At 39.8% G+C, this 12,369-nt stretch overlaps 1 protein-coding gene across 5 annotated transcripts in view; it reads right to left on the bottom strand.

The window, feature by feature from the left end:
- LOC139711089 (rap1 GTPase-activating protein 1-like) overlaps positions 1 to 12,369 on the bottom strand; it is a 295,166-nt gene that overhangs the window by 39,330 nt on the left and 243,467 nt on the right. Inside the window, exon 1 of one of the 5 annotated variants that reach the window (XM_071623008.1) lies at positions 11,210 to 11,995. The exons of the other annotated variants lie outside the window; for them this stretch is intronic. Within the exon in view, the coding sequence (XP_071479109.1) occupies positions 11,210 to 11,361 (152 nt within the window). The 5' untranslated portion in view covers positions 11,362 to 11,995. Of the gene's footprint in view, positions 1 to 11,209; positions 11,996 to 12,369 lie in introns of those variants that run through there. 5 annotated transcript variants of the gene reach the window in all.

Below are 12,369 nucleotides of genomic sequence, written 5' to 3'. Positions count from 1 at the left end.
GGGGGGGGGGGGGGGATCATGCCCAGGCACACTCTTGCAGTCTCTATTGAAAGCCAACTGTTAACTGTTACTTGTGCAGCAAACAACAATAGTAATGCCCGGAGAATACTCACTGAGGGAGATTGAAATGGGAGACCATCTTGATCTTCTTTAAAGAGATACAGCATTAGTTGTAATCCTTCAAAAGGCTATTTTCTTCCTTGTCCACACCTACACGTATACTGAATGGCAGAGAGATGGCTAGGGGGAGTGGACATTATTGAAGATGACTTGTTTTCCCCAATATTCTTGTCATTCAATCGAATGACTTTTTCTATTCATCAAGCCTACAAGATCCACCTTGTTTAGCCTTACAGGAGAAAGTAGATTAAATAGGTGTTATGAATTTATCTACGGTTCTATCTCACTCCTCTCTCTAACTTTCCTTCTTTTCTGGTTACCAGTAAGCATGAATAAAACAATAAAAAGCAACTGGATATCCTCGTGTAACCACACATGGATGCCAAGGCACAGGTAAATAACAACAATCAATAGGAAAGCATGGAACCCAGAAATTCTCCATTATGTCACTGCCTCTCTCTAAAAAAATAAATAAATAAATAAATAAAGATGAAAGACAGATTGGAATGTGAAAGCGCTATTCAGATGGAATGAAGCAAGTGTTCAGACATCTAAGAATTAATCTAATTCTGCAAATTTAAGACAGGGAATATTTACTAAAAAATAATCACAAGTGGAATATGTCCTTGGAGAGAAAAAGGAAAGAAATAAAAATGATTACTTACAAATGTATATAATGGGGATAAATAGGGAAGGGGGGGGGGGGCAGGTAACAAGAAAAATAAAGCATTTTGTACACATACAGTATTGGATAATGCCAGTGCCATAACAGGAACAAAGTTGGTAAAATCAGAGGGTGATTACACACATACGTACATCAGTGACTAAAATACTCTGTAATCTGTGAGGCCAGATGATCAAAGAATAATCAGTTGCAGGATAGATAATTGCTCTCATTTTCTCAACTACCCAGCTAGCTGTTGTATGTTGCCAAATTGTTGTCATTACATCATTAGCACGGTGCAGAATATGACTAGCAGCTGTTGGTCTCCTTAAACAATATTGAAGAAAAAAGTATGAATCACAATAAAAGCAAAGAAACGAAAAATACCCGCAAATGACCTACAAATAAATCACAAAAATGCAGTTTTGTTTTTCCATGATTACTGTATTTCCTGTTGGATAAGATCTCGTTTTAATAATCTCACAAGTCCTCTATATCACAAACACAATACATATTATGTGGAAGTAATCTGCAATGCAGACACATACAATTCTTGCCAAGACTGTCAATAAACATGCTGAGTGAAAAAAGTATTTGGTTGGTATGCTACTGGACCAAAAACAAAAACAAAAAACATATCCTTAAGAGTAAGGAACATGATACAGCCAGAATTTTGGCACAACAAGAGTACGTCCGTGTTTGGTGGTTGATGTACCACTTCCACAACCTACATTACCTGGATTGATTTCTGTGTTTTGCTCTCCTTACACTCACTTCGGTAGAAAGTTATTTCCTTTCTTTTTCTTCTTCTTTTCACCTGTTATTCCCATGACCATACTTCCTTGACACATTTCTACCTTTCTTCCTGCCTACTACTTCTTCACTTGTCATCATATCAGTCAAGATATTGGAGAACTATTGAGACATGAGTGTGTTATCTGACAAGTTTGGGGACAGCAAAATTCTCATCCATAATAGATAGTATAAAGCTCTTCTCCAAATTTTCCCATTACTTGGAACATGAAGTACTCATAAAACAGTTAACATACCTGAAGAAACCATTTGACTACTTATCCTTGTCTGTTTGTTTTCATTTTACTTGAAGCTACATTCATAAATAGTACTAAGTAAATTGGATAACGAAGCACTCCCATCTATGATTTGGCTCTCTAAATAAGAAAGAAACCAAAAGAAGAAGTAAACATCAAGTTGGTAATCAAAACAAAATTAACAGAGATAGATGGATAGATGTATCAAATGATATGTAAGGAAGTAAATGAATTTATTAGTGGAAAAATGAGCAAAGAAAATGGAATTCCATCGAAATAAATGAATGAATAAATCAGTAGATAAATCAAGAACGTAATGGGTAAGTAAGAATAATCAGTGTAATTAAAATAAGATAAGCCTTATAGTGGAATTCTGCTGGATATTTTCATAGTGTGCATACATACATATATATTACCATCTCCATGCCTTTAACTCTCCACTCCTCTCTATATTCACATTACTTATTATGTGCATTCATGGCTTGCTATTCTCATGCCATACTGCATGGGGAATGGGGTGACTATTCATTAGCACTAATTCACTTACAAATTGACTGACAGGATGTGAGTAGGCTTGAAACCCAGTCCCTTCGTTCAAAGCAACCCAGTACCCTCGTACACTTCGTGTTCTCTGGCATGCACCTCAATCAGTCAGCATTCATCAAAGGGGGAAGCAACCTGAATAATTTGATTTTTGACTTTCAACCCCTGATTTTGTTTCTGTTCATCAGGGGGAAAAAAAATGTTTTGCATGATCAAAATATATGCACTTGGCAACAAGCATGTAATACCAATAAGGCTCTGAGGGTACTCCAGGTCAAAGTGAAAGCCTCTCAGGGTGTGTTTATACTCAATTTGCGAAGGCAGAATCAGCGTTTTGAAACGCTGATTCAAAACGCTGATTCAAAACGCCGTTCACGGGAGCACTGTTTATGCTCACTTTCTTCGAGCCTTGGAAAGCGCGTTTGCGATTGCTTCGCTGACCTCAGCAGAGGCAGGTCAAATTGCAGCGCCCGCTGCGAACGGTGGCCTGGCCTGGGAAATAGCTGGGAAAGACATGCGTATGCACAGTACATGGGAAAATTGCACAGGCCAGGGTAGCTGGCTGGCCGGGCAGGCGCTTTTTTACGTGAACCGGAAAGGCGTTTAGATGACGTCACTCTAAACGCATTATAGAAACGCTGTTGCGTTTATGCTTCCCCGTCAAACGTGATTAGTCAGAAATGCTGATCGTAAACGCACCTTTTTGTGCGTTTTGGATTGGCATTTTGAATCAGCGTTTCTATCGAAATGAGCATGAACGCAACAGCGTTTTGCACTAATCACGTTTCAAAAGCCTGATTTTGGCCCCCAAAATGGAAGCATAAACGCACCCCCAGTATACAACATTTTCCTGTCTTCAATGGTCTCTGATCTGCAGCCCCACCCCCATCTCTCTCTCCCTCTCCTTCTCACACATAAACACACACAACACACACAAACACACACACACACACACATGCAACAAAAAAAGCAAAGTGAAAACAAAACCACCACCTCTTTCTGTATTGTGGATTTGAACACAACCACAAAATTCTACTGCAGAACTATTACGGTTTCTATAGCACATTACCAAATGATTACATCGCATAATATATAGATTGCCAACAATGGTCACATTACAGAAGAACACTCTTTTGTCAACCACTCACTCTTGGAGTGCAGAGTGGACATATTTTGTTGATATTGAGAAGCGATATAGAGGTGTATGCCTCAATGACAGCATAGGTTGACAAAAGGCCACGGCCGTAGCTGTGAAAACGACGGTTACCCACTGTGTATGTTCCATGACATGTGCTTGTTTGGCTGTACATCCAGTGGTAATATATTGGTTTCATATAAAATCTAGATCAAGGTCCATGAGTTTAGGTTTGAAAGATTTGAAAAAAAACACTTAAATATGATTTACTGCACAGCTTACCAATAAGATACATATACATATGATCAAAATACTGAATGTGCATGCATGTCCTTCTCAGAAAAAAGAAAATAACGATGATAACTACATACATGAAATACACACAGAGCTTTGTGTTGATGAAATTTCTAGGTCAAAGGTAATGCACACATAAATTGAACGTGGCTTTTCAACACAAACATACTTGGGTTAATCAATGAAAATCTTATCTTTCTCACTGTCAAAAAAAAAAACAGAAAAAGAAATGAGTGCATGTGCCCTATGGTGTTCTGAATGGGTGTAGGGTCTACTGTAAGGCAGCAAGATATTTTCACAGCATTAAATTTTCATGAATGGTCATTTTCGCAGCATGAAATTTTAGTGAATGGTCAGTGGTATTGAATGCATACAAGGCAGACAAGAACTTTCATGTGCAATTTAATTTTGTGAATCTTGGCTTTCACAAAATAGAAAAAATCTGAAAGCATGTGAACATTCCTGGTTTTACAGTATCATGATGAATGCACACTGAAACCTTAGAAACTGAGCAACAGATTACAAGCATTGAAGAAGAGAGATTTGCAGCTAAGCAACCCTTAAATCAGCCAAGATTTCAAGGGGCTTGAGCCTTGAGGTCAATGACTTCTGTTAATGTTTACCTGACCTTGTAAGTAATATCAATTTCTCATTAATGAATATTGACCAAACTCCTAGTGCATTGGCATTTAATTCATCAAGGCCTGTGGCATGTAAACAAATATTTAGAAATTACATCAAAAAGTAGTAACTATAGGCCTACACAAGGATCTGTAAGAAATACAGTTTAGCTATAGTAACTCCACATGCATTACAACTAATGGCGTAATCTTCGGGTGATAGTGTGTATGGCAACAGAAAGCGTTCATGACACATTAATATGAGCAACATGTCCTTGATGGGTTTAATGTTAGTCCATCTGTGCCTTCAGTTTGCTGCCATGAGTTGACACTTGCTACATCCAACGAGGCAGTAGAGTGAATCATTGCTAGGAAAGAGAGCATTTCCAAACATACACAAGGGTCTCCTGCCACCGCCAGGCCTATATGCAAATTGTATATCAAATCATGTCAAAAATCATCATGAACTTCATGCATACACTGCTTAACCTGTAAGAATGTTTTGATTCCTTGATAAAACAGACACACACACAAAACAATATATTCCTCTCTGAACTGGACAAAAAAGTAGAAAAGTTTGAGAAGCCTTGGAAATTCTTGTTCATAACAGAAAGAGGGTAGGGCCCCACCAGTCTACAAGTATAGGGGGTTCACATTACACAAGGAGTGAGATTTGGATCATGATCCAAATCTCATTCCCAAACTGCTGTGTGAACACACCTATTGAGATGGTGGGGCTACACCAGTCAACAAGTATGACAGTTTGACAGCTGTCTAATACAGGGGACACTTCATAGAAATGGGAAAGGGATGAAGAAAATGACAAAATCCTTCACAGAAAGTGGATAAAAAAGATTACTTTCTCCCCCAATAGGACCATTTTTTTTTTCTGGAGGAAATAACACTGTAAATTAGAATGCCAAATATCTAAAAAAGGTGAAGTTTATTGATGGTGAAGAGTAGCGACCGAGGTGTGTGACTGGTGCCTGTAAAAGGGCACAGCTGTGTGTGTGGGTGTTCCTCCTTTCTTCACCAACTCCTCCTCAGAGCTGCCAATGGGATTCCAGATTTTAAAAATGGCAAAGCAAGCTCTAACCAGATGCTAATCCGACTGGGAATCTCCGGCAGTCGAGCATCGGGACGATTTTTCATCTCCCATAGTGAAAGGGAACTGACAGATGCCCCTGCTCCATGCTGCTTGCGGAAGCGATACCCCGATGCGACAAATCTGCTAATGCAGTGTTTTCCCCATGGGGTGGGCACGTGAAGCTGTGAGATTTGGGAACAAAAATAAAGTCAGATTGTGGGAAAATGTGTAGGATGAATGTCAGATAATGGCAAAATGGGAAAGTGATTGGCTAGAGATATGTGAACATAAGCAGTGTGGGAAATTAGCTGACAGGATAGGAAACTTCTAGCAACACAGAAGAAGCAGGAAAAAAGACATAAATGTACAAGCAACATCCCTTCACCCAAAAAAGTTGATATTTGGTATCATTCATGGCCTCATTCTCACAAATATGAGCTTCACCAATATACAATGCATGTCTTTTTTCAATTTAAAACACAACAACTCTGCATTTCCTATTTTTTCTGTGAATACTGTAAAACCAAAAGTGTTCAGGTGCATGAAACTTTCGCAAGGAGCCAAGATTCGCAAAAGTAACATGCACGCCAAAGTGTTTGTCTATAGATACCATGCACTGAATGCTAGTGGCGATTCACAGAAGTTTCATACCGTGAATGTTTCAGGTTCTACAGTACTCTCACACCACCATGTGCCTGCTTCAAGTGTGCACTGTACATTTGTATAAAGTGATGTTACGCATGTATTTCTACCACCAGCCCCAACCCATACCAGCTCATCCTTTAACGTGTTCCTATCCCCAAATATGTATAATTGTGATAGTTTGCATAAGGACCAGGATGTGAATATGATATTACCACATTCTGGATAAACCTACATGTTACAAACCTACTGACACTAAGAATGATAGAAAGGCCAGGAAATATACCAAAATACTAAGTAGTATAAAAAATGGATCACACATTGGAATGCCTTAATTAGTAATTCTTATCAAAACACAGTGAAGAGAATATTAGAAAATGTTTTCCATCATTGCATGCAGAAATGATGATTCATATATCACTACATGGATATGGCAAGGACATGATGAGGTACATATGGGGAATATGTGACCTCTACAATACAAAATTGGGCCAGACTAATCAACAATGCCAAAACCACGATAAAGCCGCAATACAGATAACAGGTGTCTCTTTGCAAAAGGAGCCCGAATCATGATTGACCTAGCCCCTGCTGCATATCAGAGCACGTAATTCTCAAATATAGACACATTACCTACACTGAAAGTCAGGAAGTTTAAAGGGCTCAAGAGGGCCTATCTCTCCGGAGGGGAAGTGGCTGTGACTGTCCCAACTTGCCCCAGTTGCAGCAACTCATGCATTTGAATGACCAAAAAATTGCTCAAAATAAAATCTCCCTTTGTGGATAACAATTCAACATACTGTAAATGATCAATCCCTATAAAAATAAACAAATAAACACACAGCAAAATCACAAAATTGTATGTGTGTGAATGTGTGGGGAGCTCTCTTGTAATCTAGGCTGTTACCGTGATGGACACTACATACTCTTGGAAACATAGATAGCATGACATCTGACATGATATGTGCACTGTGTGACAGACTTCGAGCAATACCATGGCCTACTTTTTGAGTGAATGCAAGAAAGTGTGGATCTGAACACTAGAACACCACTAAGACACTCTTTTTTTTGGGGGGGGGGGGGGTGGGTATAGTGACGTCATCACTTGGGCATTTCTGCTGCAGATTTAGAGATTCGACATGAAAAACTGATTGTTCCACTGAAAGACTACTACCTCTGCAGCAGTATGGAGCTACATGTATGAATTGCATCACAAAAGGGCACACTGCGGGAGTGGGAAGAAACAAGGTTGCCATGGTGAGGAGAGCTTTTTTTCCGCCCACATCACCTCCATGTGATTAGGAAAGGACACAGACGTTTCTAAACAAGTATGGCACTGGAGGAAAGGGAGAGGGAGAGAGGATGCAGGGGACAAACAGTGAGAAATATCAAAGTTGAATTAGAAGATAGAAACACAACCATTGCCTTGAACACCCAGAGGAAAATTCATAACCCCTCTTGAAATACACATTATAACACATTCAATAGGTATTTGCCCATAATTTCAGACGATGCATCTGATCCTGCTGACTGACCAATGAGCATACAAACATTCAAGGCCAACAATATTCATACAGAGCTACATTTACACAAGCAACATTTGATGATGGCCTACAAATTTGAAAAGCAATTTAAAAGCAATTTTTATTCCTAACTGCTTTGTTGAGTAAATGTTTATCATAACAAAATCAGAGAGATTTTGCCAGAGATTTTTCAGTAAAAGAATCGAATATGTCTTATTTGGTATTTTTATCAAGTAATGTATTATAGGGAAGAAAACTAGACAATACAGCATTATGCTCCAACAATTTGTATTTGTGCAAAGATCAGATATATGAGCACTTCAATCATCATGCAGACACAGAAGTAAGATAGCAACAGTACATCTCAATCAGCACACTGCCTTTGACCTTTGACCTACAGCAACTTCATCCCCAGAGACCAATTCATCTTTCCGACATTAAACCCTGCAGATGATCCATCCCCACTCCACCCAGTCCAGAATTTCTTATCATTAGGGTACATCTGGCATAGAGTGGATCTACCTTTGTTAGTTTGTACAAAGTGCACAAGTCTTCCTCTGATCACTGCAATAAATTGGGACACAGCAAATGTTTATGCCAATAAATACAAACCACAAACACAATTTCCTGTTTCAGTACAAACAGAGGTTTTTCTGGAAACCTGAAACACATGTCACACTGATCCAGGGTATTCTGGTACTATGCATCCTGCCATGAAACTAACTTGAAGTACTATCATTTCATTTTTCTTTTATCATCAGTAGAAATTTTACACTTAGAACTACCAATAATGAAAAGTGAGGCATAGCTTTTCTGCAATGGCACACCTAGCACATCTACTGGCCTTGTAATGTTATTGCCTCATTATTTTCTATAACCCGCTGAAGACTGGTGCAAGGCTTTCTTGGACCAACATCTACACAGAATGCATTTCAAAGTGACATACTAAGTGATCATCCGTTGACAATAATGAACACTTCAAACATTCTTGAATTTGAAGACTTGATTGAACACATTCATATTTCTCAATTTCTCAATAGTCCTTTGATTTCTTGCATGATAAAATAAATGTCAGTAGTAATGTAAACACAAGCCTCGTACATACAGGCCATATGCTTGAGGTAGAATGGTAAGTAAACTAACACGGAGTCTGAAGCCCTGTTTTAACAGAGCCTTTTAAACTATAGTTACCATGACAATGTTTGGGTAGAATCCAGGTAATCTTTTTTTTTTCACCCTGCCTGTTAAAATGGTCTCTGCAAAATGTTGCTCGGACGTTGTCACGGTAACTTTAGCTAAATTGTACCCCGGCCAGCAAGGGTATAATTACCCCAACAACCCTTCTGTTAGAATGCTCCTGTAGTAACATTCTTTTGATACACTCAACATGAATGTGAGATTGTCCAAACAGAATTATATACTGCTTGCTGATCACAAGCATGGATTGTAACCACACCCCCTTTGTGTGAATGAGTAGGTTGCTATGGAAACCTACCTGAAGAAGGTTTCCAGTGTGTGTCTGCTAAAATGGTATCCCTCACTCTCTTCTGGGGTTTTATTGCCCAAGGCAAGGAATTTTGTCTTCTGGACATTGTTGCAATTTGTTGTTGGGGTAAGGTCTATTAAAACAGGGCTTGGCTTTCTCTTGTACCCTAGAAGTATCACACAATAACACAAAGGTATGTCTCTCTTCTATCTCATATGAATGCAAATAGGCCTATTATATTTCTGAAATGCTTTGGTACCATTTTCATCATGAAATGCTTTGGTACCATTGTCCCCATAGTTTAACAGGTCAAGGACAGTAATCATGCGGATGGTCACTTGTAGGAAAGACAGGATCTCTCCTGAATCTTCACGAGACGCTGGACCCAGTCTGAACACAGCGGCTGCGTTTATCAACCTTCCCATGTTTGAAACGTTTTCAATACCCATTATCAGCATGCGTTTGCAATTATCGCCTTTCGGATCACGTTTCTCAAGTTGATGCGCTTATCATCAACTCTGTCGTAAGTCTATTGGGATGCCTTGTCACTGCCCAGCTCCATTGTGCAGTTTGACCAGAGGAGCGAAGATGCGTAGTTGGCAGTGGTTGGCGTGGGCAGGTCCGATCTTTACGCATTTCAAAATGACTTTGCATTTATCAACTCTACAAGTTTGCAATCGCACTTTTTTTGGCGTTTCTAACCTCACCATCAAAACACCTTTTCGTTTATCAACTGCCCAAACTCCCTGAAAGTTGTTTGGAAACCTTAATTCTGCATTAAAAGTGAGTTGATAAACGCACCCAGTGACAGATACCTGTTGACAATGCGTCAATTTGGAAGAGAGGATGAGACATAGGGACAGAGAGAGACAGTGGGGGGAGACACATGTTACAGTCATCACTAGGAACAGGCTGGGAAACAGGGGCTTGCAAACATGTGCCTAGGCACGTGTACATCAGCTGTGACAGTGCCTTGGCGTGTGCATTCATGCTATATACCGTGCACGCACACTGAGGGAAGCGTGCCGCACTCCGTGCCATTTACAGTCACATTCTGTCTTGGTGTCCTCTCGTACAGGAAAAATGAGAGGCTTCACAACACAACAAGGGAAATGCTACAGGAAGACTAGATAAGCTTGTTTCTGTATTTTCTCCACCACATGAAATAAAAGTAAAAAGAGCAAACAAGGATAAAAGTTGTGGAGCGATTAACTAAATACTTATAACCCAATTCAGACATTTCACTGCTGACCTGGATCATAAGACAAGTACTGACCACTACACATGCTGCCTCATTCTACAAAGGAATATGAACTCCAAATTACTTGCATTTAACTGAGAGATGTTAGATGTTTCACAACTTCAGTGAAACTACTGTCAGTGCTGAAATTTTTGTGATTAGATATTTTCATAAATTTCTACAATATTTTTGGGGGAATATATCTCCATGCAAAACACCTACACTGGGTGATTCAGTCTCTAAAGGAATTACTGACACAGTACCTGCAGTGGCAGGAGATGTAGCTTTCAACTTAATCCTTTAACAGCATGGTTCAATGCTGTCATCTCATTTTAAACATCATAATTCAACAAATGAGTGTCATTGAAGATTTATTCTCTCCATGCACTGGAAACTATGTTTGGTATACTTTCAAAGTGTTGCCCTAAAATCACTTACTGTAAAACATGATATATTCGCGGCATGAAATTTTTGCGAATTGGAGCCGACAGCATTTTTCGTGGCATGAAATTTTCGCGAATTGCCACCAGCGTTCAATGCATGTAGTGTAGACAAAAACTTTCGCGTGCATTTTAATTTCACGAAATTAAAATGCATGCGAAAATTCCTCGTTTTACAGTATCAACATTCCAGTTTGGATACTTGTTTTGTATGTGCCCTCCATTCAAAGCTGGCATGGATAGAGTGTGTGTCTGAGAAAACAGGAGGATTGAAAGAGCACTGAAAACTAAATATTGAAGTAGGCCTACTCGTATTTCACCGAAACAAGAAATGGAGTCATCTGCAAGCATGCTAGATTTCATTACCTGATTCGGAGGCTACTTTCTGGAAGGCTGTGTGTCCTTTTCCGGCGCATGGGAACATAGGGATCACCCACATGGAGGTACCTATCACGGTCCCGGTCCCGTTCCCGATCCCGGTCCCGGTGTCGGATCGACACACTCAGTCTTCGTAGCATCGTCCAGTAAAAGCGAAACCGAGGATTTCTCCCCGACTTTCCGCTTATAACTAGTCACAGTGTAATCAGAGTCACAGGAATCGAGTACTAAATATTCCACATCATAATCCCAGCGGTGGACGCTTGCTGCCGCTTCACTCCTGCACAGTTCCTGGGTTTTCCTGAGGAGTCCAGACAGCAAAGTGTACCCTAGAGCTGAAGAGGTAGGTGCCAGCACATCCACTAATAGGCTAACTCAACATTCCTCTGAGCTTTATTCGTCTCCAGGCAACACTGAATTGACACAAAAAATGGTGATATTTCCAACCACAGAAAACATTTGGCAGTGTCCTGGCGGTGATCAAAAGAGCTCATTCTGTGGCTGCATTTATACATCTGCTTTCATAGGATGAGACATAAGCTTTGCAGAACTCACAAATATTCATGGCTCTTCTGTGAGGAGAATCCACAGAGTTCTGTCATAGCGCCAAACTCAATGGCATTTCCTTGTCTGAATGTATAGCAGGTGTTTGGCACTCATTAAAGGCAGACAGGACTAACAGGCAGAGAGAACCAATAATGATGTTTACAACCCTGGGCTGCAAAACGAGGTGAGCAGCATTTTCAAAGCAAAAGGAACACGCTACGAGTCAAAGATGAGAGGCTGTGAAGGATCAAAATAGAAGCAAGCATTCCCACTTGTTTGTGCATATATGTGTGCTCGTGTGCTGTGGGAACGATAAACTAAGACAGGAATAGTCTCAAATGAAAAAGAGTAAAGGAAAAATTTCTTAAGATGGAATAAAAACAAGTTTGTGATATAGGCCCATACTTACATTGTAGTTGTACCCCCTCTCAACAACTGTTTTCCCAAATGACTCCTTGAAATTTTATGTGAAAGTAATGATGTGTCGTAAGTGAGATGATGGATGCATGTCACACTAGTTTCTGTCTGCTGCTTACTCCCACTCATCTTTATATCTAGTGTTCTGAGAGCAAGGAAATGATTCTTGCCAGTTAGGTTCTGCT

The sequence above is a fragment of the Diadema antillarum genome, unplaced genomic scaffold (assembly GCF_040938485.1).
Source record: "Diadema antillarum isolate AM-2024a unplaced genomic scaffold, OU_Dant_1.0 scf00000039, whole genome shotgun sequence".
In the NCBI taxonomy this organism is placed as follows: domain Eukaryota; kingdom Metazoa; phylum Echinodermata; class Echinoidea; order Diadematoida; family Diadematidae; genus Diadema; species Diadema antillarum.
The sequence above is the reverse complement of the archived record's forward strand: the minus strand, read 5'-3'. Positions and strand labels throughout refer to the sequence as shown.